Source organism: Cricetulus griseus, chromosome 5, assembly GCF_003668045.3.
Source record: "Cricetulus griseus strain 17A/GY chromosome 5, alternate assembly CriGri-PICRH-1.0, whole genome shotgun sequence".
Lineage (NCBI taxonomy): Eukaryota > Metazoa > Chordata > Mammalia > Rodentia > Cricetidae > Cricetulus > Cricetulus griseus.
This window is the reverse complement of record NC_048598.1, coordinates 6,405,292-6,423,549: the sequence shown is the minus strand read 5'-3', so window position 1 is coordinate 6,423,549 and position 18,258 is coordinate 6,405,292. Positions and strand designations below refer to the sequence as shown.

At 41.7% G+C, this 18,258-nt stretch overlaps 1 protein-coding gene across 1 annotated transcript in view; it reads left to right on the top strand.

The window, feature by feature from the left end:
- Ush2a (usherin) overlaps window positions 1–18,258 on the top strand; it is a 641,642-nt gene that overhangs the window by 162,568 nt on the left and 460,816 nt on the right. Inside the window, exon 20 of the mRNA XM_035445085.1 lies at window positions 13,492–13,713. Coding sequence (XP_035300976.1) covers window positions 13,492–13,713 — 222 coding nt within the window. The remainder of the gene's footprint in view (window positions 1–13,491; window positions 13,714–18,258) is intronic.

Genomic DNA, 18,258 nt, shown 5'->3' with positions numbered 1-18,258 from the left:
CTGAGTCCTGGTATTAGAGGTATGTGCCACTGAGCCTGGCATCTCCACATTTTTATCATAGAGAAATAGAACCTGGAAATATCACATAATCTCTAAAAGCTACATAGATTTTAGATGTGGGTGATATATGACTTTTATGCTTTGTTTTGCATTATTTTATTGTTTTTTTAGTTAAGACCTCATTATTTAGTTTGGGCTGAACTCAAACTCATGATCCTCCTGCCTCAGCCTCCCAAGTAAATATAAAAATGAATTCATATGCATTTTGTGGGATGGTGAGCAATTGTTTCTTCTTAGCTATTATTTCTATCTTATAAATATACTTAAAAGGGGAAAATGAACCAGAATGCATTGGATTTTGCTCTTTACAAATTAGACTTGCTATTTCTGCACAACAGTGGTCAACACCTGATACAATGACTAAAGACAGAAAGGGTATTTTGTCTCTGTGCCAGTGGGTTGAGTCCATGTTTACACGCTTACTTAGCCCCATGTACTAGGATGGAACAGGACGGCAGTGGGCATGTAGAAGGGAGATGCTATTTACATCCTGGTAAATGGAAGCAGAATGTGGGGAGGGACTAAGGGAACCACTGTAACCTTCAGGGATACACTTCCTGTGGTCTGCTGCCCCTTCTTGGGCCCCATCTCCTTAAGCTTCCAGAACCTTGCAAAGCAGCACTTAGCAGCAGGAGATGTTGGCAAATGTGCCCGTGGGGGAATTTTCGTGTTCTAAGGAGAGCACCAGCTGTGAGACCCTCAAGGGATTTATGTTATCTCTATTACTGAGATTTCCAGTTTAAAAGTAAGTGTACCAAATTTTGTATGGTGTTTCTATAGTTCAAAAGATGATGTGTGTAACAAATGTAAAGACATGTTCACCACAGCAGAATGCCTATGAAGTTTTTCTTCTTATTATAATTGCCATCTCATGAAACATGTTTGTTAGCCAATGTGAACACATACCGTGTCCCTGCTGTGAAGATTTACAGTGTTACTAGGATCAAGAGCTGGGTTTTACATCTTCATTCTCGTAGCATTATATTGAATTTACCTAACAAACCAGAAAATCTCAAAGTCTAAAGTGTTTTTTTTCCTTCTCTGAGAAATATACCATTCAGGATTATGATGTACACTGAAAATGTAGTAGAGCTGGAGAAAAGGCTCAGGGATTAAGAACACTTGCTGCCATTTCAGAAGACCGGGGTTCAATTTCCAGCATCCACAAGGTAGCTCACAATCATCTGTAACTCAATCTCTAGGGGATACAATGTCCTCTTCTGGCTTCCACAGGCAATAGACACACTGGTGTACAGCCACACAGACAGATATGCAGGCAAAACACCCATACATATAAAAGATAAAAAAAAATTGAAAGCAAAATAAAATTTAAAATTTTGTTCAGATTACAAATTTCAAATTTGTTCTTTGAGTATAAAGTCACCAGTGTGCCCCAAGCATACCATTAATACACTATCTTGTAAAATCTCTAGTTAGAAAGCAGCCATTAAATGCTCACTATGTAAAATCTATGGGAATTCAAAATACAATGCACACAGTGTTTAGATGAAGGAGTTAACATCTAATAGACTAATTTGCATGAGGATATGTGCTAGGACTCTTAGCTGAAAAGAAGGCTATAGGAACACAGGAGAGGATGAATGGCTATAAAGTAGGCGATTAGGAAATTCACAGGATGCTCTTGTAGATGAATTTGGTTGATTAAAAAAGACATTTGTATCTATTTACTGAGCATATGAAATATACTCGTCCTCATGTTTGAGGTTGGCACTATTCTAGATACTGCTATGATGAAATCTATGGTTTCTGAAGATATCTCTGGTGGCAAATTCAGAAGGGATATGCATAGATTCTCAGATTTTTTCTCAACGGGGACCAATGAACTTTGTCCAATGAGTGTAAGTGGAGATTGACAGATGAGATGGATAGAATCAGAGGGAGACTAGCCACAGGTTCAGAAGAGGAAGAAGTTAAAGATGTCAGTAAATATTTGATTAGGCCATGATGTTTCTGTTAAATAAAATGGGAAGGATGAACATGTGGGAAAAAACAAACCCATGCGTTTATGTTTGATCATTTGGTAGGCGCACATCCATGGCAGCTATAAGCAGCGAGCAACAGTGCATACAAATCCGGTCGTTACAATGTTGATGATTTTATAATCACCTGTAGAGATGGAGGGCCATGATAAAAATGAATCAGAGAGACTGAGAAGGTGCAGGTGAAGGAGGGTATCTGAGCAAGTGCATGCACGCTGGGAAACCATGAAAGTAAGGGGATGGCCAGAGAGCAAGAGAAGCAATGTCCTCGTGAGCTGAAGCTGTGTGAGAAGCACTGAGCAGCGGTGGAGACGGCCGTAAAGACAACTCCAAGGTGATTCTTTGAAGTTTGGACAGACATTTCAGTTCACCCAGTTTCTTCTCAAGCCATTCCATTGGCTTCTGTTCCTGCAGGAAATCTTTCCTGTTCTGCTGGAGAAATTATTTCAGTGGCTTTCAGAAAATAAAGAAAAGAGAGCTTCTTCTTAGCCGTCAGTATATGCTGTCAAAGTAGGTGACTCCCATCTGCCAATAAAGGCAATTTACACTCTGATAGTGAGAAACTGTGTTTCACTATGTTTGCTTCCGTGTAAAATGCACCATTTGCAGGTATTTTCAGGGCAATGGGAAGAAGAATTAGCTTTTATTTTGCCTTCGAGCCCAGCCCAGCAACTGGTGACTCTGGACCCTTCATATCTCTTATTTCTAGTAGGTGTGTATGCTTCTTCCTGTACACATGTCCTAAGGTTAAACAGCTAAATAAGACTCATGGACCAGACACCAAGGTCGAAGAAGCCAGGGTTCCTGTGTAGCCAAGTCTGCAAGGAATGTAAATTGACCAGTTGCATTCTGAACCTCCCTGCCCTGTTTTTTCTGGAGAACAGTGAGGCAGCGTACTGTGGGGTTTGCAGGAGATTTGACTCGTAAGTCGAAGCAGAGGGATGGAGGCCTGCCATTCAATAGTGATGCAGCAGAAAGTCATACATCCAAATAGGCATTTACAAGTGTGGGACCACACCAGTGATATCTCCTCATTCAAATGTTAGTCACTATTTAAAAAATACTTATGAACTTTTATCTGGAAATTTTATGAAAAAGCTTTAGAACAATGATTTATTTCAAGTATTTTCTGGTTCATATGAGAGAATGGGTGTGTTTCTCCAAGGGCACTGTGTTAGATTTGGGTTTGGTACCTGCACAGTTCTGAATGAATGGAATCTCCATGGAGCACTTGGGAACACTTGAGTTAATGCTATGGAATTGCTCCTGGTCATCTGGGGAACTTACTAGAAGGGCTAGACCTTCAAATCCATGTTACACTTCTACACAACATTCCCCTTTTCATTTAGGAAACTTGTGAATTTCTATCTTTTTCCAAGTCTACCAGATTTAGGAGATCCATTTCTGAAGGAATACCATGTCATTTCTTTTACCTGTCATTGGCTCCAGGCTACAAGCTGAGAAGCCCCCATCTCTGAAGGAATACCATGTCCTTTCTCCCCCATCTCCTCCCAAGCAAGTAACTAGGGGTACATTAAGTTTTGCTCTGAAGCTAAAGTGTAGTGGAGATTTCCTTTCTCCTGGGTAGAAAACCCACCTTGTTTGCATGCAGGGACATAAGTCTTTTCATTGTGAATAGGACCCAGAGTGATTAAACAAGCACTCTTAATATGTTAATTTATAATTTTAATTACAACAATCTTGTCTATATAGTCATTAGTGAATACTAATATAAATATTTTTCTACCTTTTTATTCATAGTGCGTAAGGCAATCATCCAGTTCCTTCTCTGAGGTTGCCGGTTTCTGTCTCATAATGCCATCTTTGTTCCCAGTTATGAATGCATTTTGTTCCTTCCTGTCTTGAATAATCCCTCATTAAGCTAGTCACTTTCTGCTCCATGCTAAAAAGGGAAAATTATCATGCAAATGTGGCAGGCCGTATTAAAAGCACAGCGCCCCACACTTTAGTGGCTGTCCTTCAATTAGTTTCCCTTCTTTGAATTTAATTCCATTTGTTGTTAAAACTACCGACGTGATGTATGGACTTGTGAGTCTAAGGCTGCTGCCAAGAAAGTGTGTGTGGGGTGAGGGGGAATCAAAGACACTTGGAAGATCTGCGGAGCTGAAATGAATTCGCTTCACCTTTGACAAGAGCACTTGAACAGCCCTGGAGTCCTCTGATGATTCAACTTGGCTAATTATCCAATTATTTATTTCAAGAGTAAAGACAGCATTCTACGGTGAGAGAAGTGTAAAGCAGCCTGAGAAATTGGGGAGTGACAGGTGACTTAAGGCCCTTCCCAGATTAACAGAATCTGTGCAGAAACTTGGCTTCCCCATGTGCCATCCATGGAGGCTCCTCTCCATTCCATGAAGGAGATCCTGGGCACATGGAGGACTTTCTGTTTGTTTGTTTTCTCTCTCAATGGAGATTATTTTTACACTTGCAAACACCATGTCAAATTGCCAGGGCTCTTAAGCAATATTTAAGTTGTATTTCTCTTGATTAAAAGCTTTTGGTTCAAAGCAATACTTTTTAATTGCCTAATGATATAAGTCAGTTCTTAGGGAAGAAAAAAAAAAAACCCGCACATTTAGGAGTTCATTTGCGATATAACTGAAAAATTCATTGCATGGCAGTAAAACAATTTACTGTTAATTACAAGGAGAAGAATTTGCTGTAGCATGCTCACAGATTGCCATGAATCATGCAGCACTCCTAGAGATTTATAACAGATGTGTAAGTGGGATGAATTAGCAGGGTTTAATAACAGAGGCACAAATCATGCAGACTTCAAGGAGCTTTAATTGATATACTAGAATGTGACGGGCATGAATCACTCAGCCATTCAACAGCATTGGAACATATGGTCAGCTCAATATGCTGCATCTTAAATCGGTTGCTGAGTCGTTGCTTGTCCCATATGGTGGGAGCAATATATTTTTCGTGATTAAAAAATACATCCTTTTTTTTTTAAAGAAATATGATTGCAATACGTGTTTGTTATTGAGCAGGCATGGAAAAGCCAAACCGACCCAAGTGTTATTTTTGTTTTTCGTTAGGATTATTTTTAAACATGGCAGCTCCCCAAAATAAATAAGGGACACTACATGTAATACTAGATCATTGGAAGCATTCTGAGAAAGGAATCTGTGCTGTTGGCATGTTTGACCCCCAGCAAGCCCATGGCAAGCATGGCTGGAGAAGCTGATATTGCCCTCAAAGCCCTGTGGAGTGGGTATACAAGATGAAAGGTGTATCACTTTGGGAGAAGGTTAGGACTGCCCAACTTGGCATTCTAGCATGATGGGTTTGGTGGGAGATCTTAGTGGGGTAAAAAAACAAACAAACAAAAACATAGTTTGTGTAATAATGTGGCCCCTAATAGAACAACTGCATGGACCACACTTCTGTTTCTTAATTAAATGTTACCTTCTTTGGGAACTTTAAAACAATAATCTTTATCGATAACAGAACTAATGGCATGTCATTCATGCATATGGAGGCAGGTATCCTGGCTGACGACTAACTGGGAGTGTAAAATCATACTTCCATTGTAGCTGGATCCTGGCAGCTTTCAGAAAGGCTTCTGCAGCATTAGTAAATGTGTCAGACTTGAAAAGGGAATATTGCTGCCTTAGTCTGTGCTGCCAGGATTTAATGTCAACAATTAAAATTTATTTTGATCCTTACCTAGTGTTTATTACTGTTTGTATACACAGCAGACCTTACTAATACAGAGCTGCGCTATTAGACAGAATTGCCATCTGTTCTGAGAGAAATGCTGGCATCTGCCTTCAATGCTAAAACTAAAATGATATTATTTCTAACAAAACAAAATTAACTGCTTTTTACTCACCAACTTCACTTTTAAGGGCTCAGATGTACCAAGGAAAAGGCTGGCTTTGTGAAATGCGTGATGACCTTGGGGACCAGGACTGCTTTTGGATATGTGGCTTTTATCAGGCTTCCTGTTGGCCTTTGGGCATACAGAAAGGGCATGCAGAAATCACCTCTAAAAAATGGAACCTTACCTTAGCCGTGTTCTCGCTCTGCTCCTTCTGCAGATTGTTGAAACAACAACTGAAATATGTAAAACTTGGCTGCATTAGAGTCCTTCCAAAATATTTTGACAGACGCACCCCCCAAAATAAATAAGTAAATAAATAAAACAAAACTTCCAGGAAAGGAATCAGATAGGCAAAAATGTTATAGAGAACAAAGTCTCCATTGGTCCCACAGTGACCCCTTTAGGAAAATATACTCTCTTCTCTGCTAGGCTATTAAATTTTTTTCTCCCACACTGGCATATATAAAAGATTTATATACAGCACCCCTCCTATTTTTTTTTAGAAGGCCTAAGTATCTTATTAAGAAAAGGTCTCTTGCTGTTTGAAGTTAAAGAATTCGGAGGACCAAGGACAACGGTAACACCCATACTGATATGAAATCACTGGGGCACTTTCTGAGATGGGCCACTCGCATTCTATATATCACAAAATAATAAATTGTGTCACACCCATGTTTAATGCGTGTACACAGTGCATTAACTGTAACTATAGTACATTTATTTGTGCTGGAGGAGACTTGAAAATGATTAAAAAATCAATACCGTACTGTCAGACAGGCAAGTGTTACGATACGTTTAAGAAACTAATTGCAGAGGCCCCATAAAAGCTTCACGTTTGTGTAGCAAAGATGCCATAATTGCAGTTGGAGCATCTACCTCTTACATTAATGGTGGACTTTAGTGAATGGTGGTAGTGGCTGTTACCTGGCTATTCAGTGTGTTAGTTCAGAAATAAGTGGGTTCTCTTCTCTCTAGGCCTGGGCAGTGTTAGTTATGGACAGTTGATCTACCACTACCTGAAATGCAGTGACAGCCATGTTTGGGAACCAAGTTCATTTGAGGCCTCTTAAAGTCATGCTTTGTAGCCTTCCTATGACATGGCACACTTAGAAAGCTGGTGTTGTGTGCCACATTCTGAGTAAGGGAATGATAGCAGAGGGCTGAAGGGGAACGTGAAGGGTTATGGTGAGCTTCCTTGAGGTCTAAGGAAACCTGTATGTCAGGTATCCATTTTAGTTTCCTAATTGAGAATCACTATTTTGTTCATCTAAACTCAATCATGTCTCTCAATGAAGTCATGATAGAGAAAAGAGAGCTCAAATGGTGGATTTGGACATTTCTATTGTGCACAGCCTCACATGGTGCTGACCAGGAAACAGGAAGGAAGTTGAAAAATATATTTTGTTCTCTAGAGTCAGAAAATAACTGGTCAATAAGAGCAAGGAGTGACCTCTGGGCTCCCACAGAAGACCCTTCCTTTTTTGTTCACTGGGTGCTGAGCAGAGTGTTTACAGACTGGGGTTTCATTCTTAGGCCCTGGTCGTGGAGTGTACGTGCAGATATCCATGCCAAGTGGTGTTTGCAAAGTAGACTTTCCTGACATGGTTTTAGATCATTGAGAAAATGTCAAAATAATTTTCTTTTGACAAAGTGCCTACGGATTTCCCATGTTAGACTATACCCTAGACACACTGAACCAAGGAAACTCTGGTCATGTCTGGATGCCTGGCCTTACAGCAGGAAGTAGATGGTCATAGTGAATGACTTACCACACAGACTTCACACACAAGGTTTTGAAAACAAATGAAGATATTTGATGCAAAAGACCCACGAGTCTGTCTGGCTTAAGATTCCACACTCCATAAATTTTTGCAAGTGTAAATTTATTCATTACACTATGCCATTAATCAGATAATAGGGTAACAAATGCTGCATAAAGGAAGTTGAATAGCTGAACATTTCAGAACAATTTTTATAAAATATAAAGTTATTAGGGAGCTGAGAAGTTGGCTCAGTGGATATGAGTGCTTACTGTGTAAATGCAAGGACCTGAATTCAGACCTCAGAACCCACAAGGAAACCAGACATGTCTACATGTGGGCGTCTGTAAGTCCAGTGCAGATGAGAGAATTGCTAGAGCTTCTTGCACAGCCAGGCTAGCTGAAGAGCAACAGCGAGATCCAGGGTCAATGAAAGACACTTGTCTCAAGGGGCAAGGGTAGCTGATGACAGGGCAGGATACTCAATGTCCTCCTCAGGCATCCACAAAAGCACAGGAGCAAACCTATTCACCACACATGAAGGAAAGCACAGCACAGCACAGCACAGCACAGCACAACATACAAACGCACACACACACACACACACACACACACAAAATTTTAAAAAAGAACTCGGCTATATATTTGAATGGAAGTGGCAGTTAATATTAATGTATTGCACTGAGAATTCTTCCTCAATTTGTAGGTAGTATAACTCAGGCAAACAAGATAAAGTTTAAATGATTTCTTTGAAATATTTGTAGCCTAAGAAATTAAGGTGAAAATATTTTCAAGAAGCCTAAAGCTGGTTCTTTTGCTCAAAATTGTCTCTTAGTTTGTGGTTCTATGATGGCAAACTATTTAACAAACATATTTGTGTGTCTATAATCCCTTTGTTTTGACTCTCTGACAAATAACCCTCCTTAAGCTAAGCTCCTGTGTGTGGGTGGGTGGACACGTGTGCGTGCTTGCGCGTGTGCAAGTGTGTTTTGTGTCCAGTTTAATTGGTTGACGGATCCATTCAATCCCCCCTCCTTGTTGTAGAAGATAGACTCAGGTAGAGAACGACTCAGTGGGATACCCACTCTTCAAGAAGCCGTTTAGCCTCCTCCTGTGTGAAGCTACAATATACAAGCTGGAAGTTAAGGGTTTTTTTTTTTTTTTTTTTGAGCACTGGACAAGCAGCTCTAGTTCAGTGGATCCTCTGGAGGACACTAGCCAAGACCTTCCAGTTGCTTGGTGGAACAGCTCTCTGTGAGCTGAGATGCTTATATGTCACCCTTTGAACAGTCGGCACTAATTTCCATGGACCCTCCACAGAAGAGTGTCCTTCTTGCCTATAAATTGTTCTCCAGACTGGGAGTAGAAGTAAGCTCTCACCTTTAGAAATAATTGAAAATGTAACTGCAGAGCCAGTGAGATTCTTCTTACTGTTTTGGTTCTTTCCATTCCTGATTAAGAAGTTCCGTGGGTCGTGAGATGGAGTGGAAGGCACGGTCCACAATTTCTCCACTTTCTCACATTCAGCTGGTAGAATTGTAAGGGAGTCAAATGCATGAACTTGGGGAAAGAGTCAGTTTGTTGTGTAAAGGAAGTCATGCCTCCAATGCTGAAAGGTTCAAGTTTATCTTTGGTGGTATCTTGCTTGTACAAATAAAACCTGTCTGAGGATTAGAGAATGGAGTTTACCACTAGCTAGCCATAGAGGTCTGGAGGTCTATACAGACAGAAGCCCCACATTGGGTGCCAGAATGTAAATACAGTTCTTAACTGGTCTAAGTAATAACCCAAAGTCAAATATAGAGGAAAATCCTGAGAGATGAGAGAGAAGAAGGAAGGAGCCACAGTCACACCTTACCTCCTTAGTGTCTCAGCAGGCAAGAGAGAGTGAGTTCTTGTTTCTTACTGCTTATATCCTGTTACCACCCAGTTATTCCCCTGTACAGACCTCCAGACCTCTATGGTTATCTAGTGGCAATCTCCATTCTCTGCCCCTCAGACAGGCTTTATTTGCACAAGCAAGATATCACCACACTTATCCAAGCGTCGAGTTTAGTTTAAATGGAGCGGATGTAGAAAAAAAATCCTCATTTGAGAGAGTTCTTCTGAACATCAGTGGAAATGGGCTGGATGGAATTTTTCAAACTAAGAATGTCACCTTCATGTGCTATAAACACTGGGAAAAAATCCTATGCACAATGCAGGAATTGATACACCCAAAGGGCTCAGACCAGTCTTAGTTGTCTGTAAAGTAAAAGGGGAAGATGTAGGGAGAAGAGGATTTTGCTACCCAGAAGCCACATGAAAATGCAGGGTGTTGTGTAGTATGTGCTTGCAACCCCAGCACCATGGAGACAGAGACAGGAGTATTTCTGGGGCTGGCTGGCCAGCCCGTCCAGCCTCATTAATCTGTCCCTAGCTCCGAGTCTATAAGACATTCTGCCTCAAAGGAGACTGTCAGTGTTCAAGAAGTAACAGAATAACACCACCCGAGAGTCCCCTATGGTCTACACACACACACACACAAACACACACATACACACACACACACACACACACACACATGAATGTGCACATGTGCATACATACAAAAAGTCAAATTATGAAGAAAACCATGTGAATTATTACTAAACCCATGAGGTGTCTTCTTGCCCACCTGAGCCTGTAACAATGCATAGACAGCCACAGAAAGTTATACAAGGGAGTTTCAGCTCCAAACATGAACTAGATGCAAGAGGTTCAGGCTGGTTTATCTTGTTACTTTGTTTTGGATTACTAGAATGACAACTGAGAAGACCCCATTTAGCTAAATTTTGGCATGGAGAATACCAAGAGAAGCCATGCATATAAGATTCATACATGTTTAAAAATATCACACAGATTCCTGGAGCAGATGATGAATACAGTTGTTAATTTTCTATTTAAGTCGATGAACTTTTTGCTCTGCTCCTTCTGGAAGTTAGAATAGAGTTGTAGCTGGCTGCTTCTCTTTGGAAAGTTGGCCAGCATCTCCAGGAAACTAGCAATATTTCTCTCAATGCTCTTAAGGTGAGCTTCCTGTCACACTTTAAGGGTTTCAGCACTTGGATTCACGCCACATTATATGTTATGTGTCTCGAAACAGAAAATGACTTTTTCTTTTCTGTACAAGGCTGTGTTATTACAAATATAAACTAAAAGTTCACAAACATAGTTTGGGTTCTTGGTCAAAGCCTTGGCTATAGTTGTGTTCATTCCTGTTTTCTCTTTCACCTCTCAAATTCAGCCTGTGTGCTTAAAGGAGGGATGAATGTTAGCCTGCTAACAACTGTTTAAAGCAAAGTTACATCATTGAAGTTGGGGCCATCTGTCATTGATGCTCCATCCCTTCAATTCCAATACTCAGGAGGCAGAGGCAGGAGGCTTGCTGTGAGTTCCAGGTCATCTTGGTCTCCATAGCAAATTTCAGGCCAGGAAGAGCTACATCGAAAACCTTCTCTCAAACAAACAAAAAAGATGTCATACTTGAATATTGGCATTCATTTTCAATAACTCAGCTTTTGGTTATTGTCCCTTTCACCAGGTTACATGGACAGTTTGTAATCACTGTTTAGTAGTAGAATCTCTTAGCAGCTTCAAGGAGTTGCCACTATCCAGGATCTGAATGTACCAGGTTTCACTGTGCCTTAGCAGTGGTCACTGAGCAATTACTGAGACAAGTCTGAGGCCATGGCTAGTGGCATGGTCACCTCAGACCCAGCTGTGTTTCCAGACTTAGCAGCCATTGTGTTTATACTAGCATTGTAAGGTGCTGTACATAGGTTTGTTTGATCTCTAGAGTGGTGTTTGCTTGTCCGTTGGCTTTCATTTCTATCAGTTGTAAACCCAAGATAAAAATCAGGAAATTGCACATGAAAATGACTGTCTTCCCAAAGTAGACAGAGAGAGAGAGAGAGAGAGAGAGAGAGAGAGAGAGAGAGAGAGAGAACACAAAGATGGTCCTCACTGTACCCCAGGTAGGAAGTACACACTGATGTCATTTCACATGCATTAAAATATCCAAGACCTGCCCTGCACTGGTGGCATGGGTGTGTAATGGAGAAGCTACTTCTGAAGATGTGTTCTTAGCATATAGCACAGGGCTTCTAGCCCCCTGAGGACTTAAGACATGATAACAGTACAATTGCCTCTACGTACGTCACATTTATGTCAACTTCATTGATAATTGGTAAAAGGAAGCTATCGTGCCATGCTTCAGCAGATGGATGGATAAATAAAAACATACAGAGAATGGAATATTACATAGTGCTGAAGCTGGAAGCAGTGAGAGAAATTTTAACGTTACTAAGGAGAAGGCAACATCTTGAAATTGGTGAACACTTTATGGTCCCAAATTACCATGGGAAAGGCAAAAGGCTATAGTGATTGTAAAGAGATCAGTAGTTGCGAGGAGTTGAGGACACAGATAAATGGCTGACAGAATTTTGGCAGAAGTGAAAATGCCCTGTATGTGCTGACCATGGTGGTTCCCAGGACTTGGCAGGCTGTGGTGAAAGGCCAATGTCAAGATCAGTCTAGATGACATAGAAAGGCCCTGTCTCTACACACACGTACACACACCACACGCACATGCAAGCACGCGCGCATATGCATACACACACGCATGCACACACGCGCACACACGCACACTCACACACTTTCACATATATATATTCTATGAAACTATAATGATGGGTATGTGTTGCACATTTTCCCAAACCTACAGCCTATACAGCAGTGAACCCACAGGGAAAATTTTACTTCGTATGACGTGACAGATCAGTACAGGCTCATCCATTGTGAGAACCACTCATGACAAACAGGCATGAGGAGAAAGATCATGTTTATGCAGGGCATGGGGCATGTGGATAAAGTCCATGCCTTCCTCTCAATTTGACTGAATATAATCTCATCAGTAGGCAAATTCACTTGTGACAAGCTTTGCAGCCTGAGTTCAGTCCTCACGATCCATATAACTGGAGGGAGAGAAATGGTTCCCACACTTTGCCCTTTGGCTCCCGTTATGCATGTCATGATGAAAGCTCATGAGCCTATGTGCACACATACACATGCCACACAATGAATAAATGCTGAAATATTTTAAAATCATTTGTCTATGAAAACAAACCATAGACTGGGCACGTAGCTGAGAGGTAGAGTGTGAAGCCCTCTAGATTAAAACCCCAATATGGTAAGAAGAAAAAACAATAAGATGAAGTAAACATGTTTCAACCTAAAGTCACTAATCGTAGCAATCCATTTGGGGGACATACTGGGGTCAAGTACATACCCTGTTCCTGTCAGGCCATCCCTTCCTCTCCTTCCCCCTTGCCACCTGCTCAGTGCCAGTTCAGTGCAGGTCAGGACGAGAGGCTCTGCCTCTGTTAGTCATGCTGGTCATAGCTGGGCACAGTTCAAAACTACAGTTCTGTAGTTTCCTGATAAGGCAGCCTCCACTCTGTCAGAGCCATCCAGAGAGCGAGTCAGTGAAGGAGCTTATGAAGTCAATAGTCATATAATCAGGGGCCCAGGGCACTCATAGTGGCTATAATATCTGTTATTTAGAAAAAATATAGAAATTATTTCCAAAAAATCTTCCTCAATGTGTATATGTTTTGTGTTAAGGATTTCTCAGTCATTTTTGTTTAGTCATCTTTGAGCTCAACTCTACATTCTATTTTCCATTCCTAGAATTATGCAGGCACCTATGACAACAATTGATTTGACCTTTAAGTGTGATCTGTGCAGGTGTGTGACCCCTGCTTTTATTCTATGTCCTTTTGTGTCCTGTGCCATCCAGCTCCTGTTCGGCTAAGGTCTCCTATGGTGATAGGAGTCAACAGCACCACAATCCATCTCTGGTGGCTTCCTCCTGAAGAAGTCAACGGTCCGCCTCCTGTGTACTATCTAGAAAGGAAGGGTCCCTCTCTCCCTGCTCCCGTGGCTGCTAAGACAGAGGGAACCTGCTTTGTGGGAGATGGGTACTGCAGATTTCCCGGAACAGCTCACCCAGATTTTATAGGTAAGTGTAGTTGACACTTTTATTTGAGAAGTGCTACGCCCCAAGGTGTTGTCTATTATTTTGATATCTCTTAACAATGAATTTTTTATGGTGTCTATTTATAGAAAAATGAACTCAGCCTTTTTCTAATAGTAGCCTGATTGTGTCAACATATCCATCCCTTTAGGATTGTGTTGGGGGGCAGATAGGAAGCCCATGAGGGAAGGAAAGAGGGGAGAGCTCATTGGATCAAAGCGTGTCCTCGGGCAGCCTCCATCCTTACATATTAGAGCCTGCTGCAGCCCACTCGTGGAAGGGCTTCAGGAATGCCTCATGCCCACTGACAACACATGTGGTCACCACGGCTTGTGAAAAGTTTCAGAAGGAATATTTATCCTTATTGGGGGCAGGATGACAATATGTATCTGAGGGTTGTTTTATCTCCACCTTATAACTGCTAATGTCTTCCGTGCTGTGGGAACCCGCCTTCTCCTCTCGATGGGCACTGTGATGAAGCCAAGAGGTTTGCTCATGTCACAGGCACAAAGCTTAGAAGTGTTGACAAACTTACTGTAAACAATAGTGAAGGCGGTATCTGGAAGTATGAAAATCAATGTGCGCATGTAAAGAGTAAGTTCTTATGCACTGTTCTGTTGCTGTGAAGAGACACCATGACCAAGACCGCACTCAGAAAAGAAAATAATTGGAGGATTTATATCCAGACTTCACATTTCTGTTTAAGCAGGGAACAAACAAACAAAAAACCGAGGGAGTTGAAGTGATGGCTCTGTGGGTAATACGTTTGCCATGTAAACACAAGGACCCGAGTTCAGATCCCTAGAACCCAAGTTAAAGCCAGAGATAGTAACGTGTGACTCTAAGGCCAGTGCTCCTATAGCATCATGGAAGCTGGGGACAGGAGAATACCCAGAAGCCTCTAGGCAGCTCTTCTGGCCTGTGTCACTATTAACAACATGGAGACCCTTCCTCAAACAAAGTGGGTGAGTGACAAGGACCCACACCAGAATTTGTCCTATGACCTCTACATGCTTACCATGGCATGAGTGGCCATCCTCACACACACAAGACCACACACACACACACACACACACACACACACACACACACACACACACACACACAAAGTACAAGGTTTATATTATTAAATAAATTCAGATATTTGTTTAACCTATGAGAAAATTCTGGTAAAATAGCATATTTTAACATATTAGTATGTAAAGGCAATGAAATGTAATTTGAGCTAGAACCTTCAATGTCACTGTTTTGATTTTTTACCTAAAAGAGTAAACAGTTGGCTTATGGGTGAAACTGGCTGCCCATGTATGCCTGTCGTAAATCATGATTACCTGTTAGCTGAGATATATTGAGATTAATGCCTGCTTAACCATTTTCCCCACACATCAAAATCATCATAATTAAAAATGGAATTCAAGCTCCCCGACATGCTGAACTTCTGCTTAATATCTTTTTGTGATGGAGAAAGAACAAAAGAAAGTCAATGGAGGCAGTGAGGAGGAAGTCTCAGCTGATGGGCTCCTCTCAATGGAAATAGAAGCTGTGTCTCTGGTTGAACATTTGGTTTGGGACTCATTTCTTTGAGGAAGCAGTATTCTGTCTCCATTCGGCTGGGGCTGACTGCTGTAAGCATTTCCTATCAGATCTGCAGCCAACAAGCAGGTTTCTGATAGGATCGCCTACTACTGCTGTGCTGAAAGATCGAGTGGCCCATCCAGTGTTAATAAATTTAGTCATCCTTGCTGTCTCTCTCACTGGCCTCATCCTCAGATGTGCAAAGGCCAGGGGCAGATGCAGCATCTGGGAGCATTTCCAAATTCCTCTTTTAAAACTTAAGTCATGGGCTGGAGGGATAGCTCAGCCGTTAAAGGCTAGGCTCACAACCAAAAACTTAAGTCATAAATGTGAGCCTTGCTGATCAAGATCATTCTGTCTACAGCACAGCTTCCAGCTGCACAGAATATACTTGGGGTGTACATCCCAGTCTGCTGGGGAAGTGCTCCCCAGAGCACCCATGACTTCCCTATGCGTGCTCTCTGTCTCTGTCTCTGTCTGTCTCTCTGTCTCTGTCTCTCTGTCTCTGTCTCTCTGTCTCTCTGTCTCTCTATCTCTGTCTCTCTCTCTCTCTCCCTCCCTCCCTCCCTCCCCATCTATATCTGTATTTCATGTGTGAGTAGAGCCAGGTATGTGTATAAGCATGGACATGCTGGTGCCCACAGAGATGAGAATGGAGTTGAAGTCCCTGGACCTGAAGTTTTAGGCAGTTATGGTCCCCACACCCATCTGGTGCTGGGAATTGAACTCCAGTCCCCTGCAAGAGCAGCCAACATTTTTATCTACCGAGCTGTCTCTGCAGCCCTACTTTTAATTCTTAAAACAACCTTCATAATTGGCTTGATCCTTTGGCTTAACAGCCAGGTTTGGTGAAATGATTTTATTATTTTATTGAGATGGGTCATTTATCTACATTTATGCACTTATCCAATTAGTGAGTTAGAACAAATTTTCAAAACTGCCTTTGTGTGTGGAGAGGACAGTATTCGTGTGCAATGTGCATCCAGGAGGGAGAGAGAGAGAGAGAGAGAGAGAGAGAGAGAGAGAGAGAGAGAGAGAGAGAGAGAGAGAGAGAGAGACAGAGACAGAGAGAGAGACAGAGAGAGAGAGAGAGAGTTGGAGAGTTGTGCATGGTGTATAAGTCAGAGGATAACCAGCGGTATCATTTCCCCCATCATCATCCAGTTTTTCTTTGAGACAGGGTCTCTGACTGACCTTGAACTTACCAGATAGACCAGAAAAGTTGGCCTGGGAGCCCCAGGGGTCCTGTCCCTGCCTCAGCAGCACCAGTGCATGTCAGCCTGCCTAGCTTGTCTTTTTAACTTGTGAGTTCTGTATTTGGAACTGAAGTCCTCATGTTTGCAAGGCGAGCACTGTCCTGACCCAAGTTGTCTCCCAGCCTCTCAAATCAAACTCCCCAGTTTCTTTAAACATCCACCTCCCGCAAGCAGAGTGCTAAGTGGACCAGTGTTACTTGGGTCTTTCACTTAGGCCTCCTGTGCCCACAGTGGTACTCCACAGGACTGTGCCAGCGCCTTGCCCAAGATCCTGTCCCTGCTGAAGTCAAGTTGGAATCAGGCACTGAAGTGATTGTGAATCAAGGGCTGGGGATTGGCCACACTATAAAAGGGCATCCTGAGGATGGTTCCTTCAAAGTTAGGGAATGAGAAATACAGAAAAGCAGTAATTCTGAGAAGTAGGTGATGTGGTCATCACCCGGAGTTCTGTGCCAACACGGTTGCATGGTTTGGATTTACTTTTTGGCTGATTTGTTCGTAATGAACTAAGTTCTGCCAGATTTGGGTTTGTTTTTTGTTTTTGTTTTTTGATTCTTGGTATTTTATTTTATGGTTTGGGTTTTTATTTTTGCTTGCCTTTTTATTTATTTAACCCGTTTCCAAGGACATTTGACATTTGAAGGTAGATTTTCCTACCTGACAACTACTTTCATGGAGATACAAGGAGCTGGACTGCTGGGCGGGGCAGGGAACCCAGTTCACATTGCTTTACACTTTATGCGCTTGTGCTTGGTGCCCAATCTAATGAGCAAATCCCAGCGATCCCATGACATGTCTGCTACAAGCTCTCAGTGTCAAGATCTTCCTTATTTTTAACTATTCTTATCAAATCTGAAACATTCACTAAAATGTTTCCCAAAACATGAGGAGAAATGAAGTTTAAACACAAAGGCAAATAGATGGTGATATAGCCATTACAGGTTTATCTGGAGGGAACATCAGACATCTGCCCCACCCCGTTAATGACTGGTTTTGTGACCATTCTCATAAAACCTCTGGGCTCGAGAGCCATGTGTTCAAGTCTCAATATAAATTCCTGTTACTGCCGGAAAGAGAGTATGAATCCACTGTTCGGTGCTCTCAAATTTATACCTGACAGCAGGGAAACAGAGCACACTGATGTGTGTTCCAAATGCTGCTTAACATTGCAAATTTTTAATATCAGGATTATGAATTCCACCTTCAAGCAAAATAATGAGTCCGATTAAGCTTTGTTCTTTGAGACGTGCTTGCATTGTTTTGTTTTCTGATACATGGGTGTTTGAATGCTCTAATCCTTAGGTTGAATATATTATAGTATCAGTCATTTGTTTGTATTGCAGTATAAATTCATGGCCATGAGTTAGCTTCTCCATGTCTTTATGAATAAAAGTGAGGACTTCAGAAACAGACTAAAGGCACTTAAACAATGCAGCATGAATCTACATTACACTATTAGCTAAATGCATCTGGACAGACTTACTCTTTTCTGGGGCTCCGTTTCCCTTTCTTTACACTGTGTATGATTACACTGCATTAATTACTTGCAGGTAGGAGGGGATGAGTAGAAGGGGGTAGTTCAGATAATACACCATGTTCTGTGCCTACACAAATGTTGCTCAGCTTACTTTAAACACCAGCTGCAAACTACCACACAATTATTAATATTCAAATGCCTACTACAAATAGGAGTTTTTCT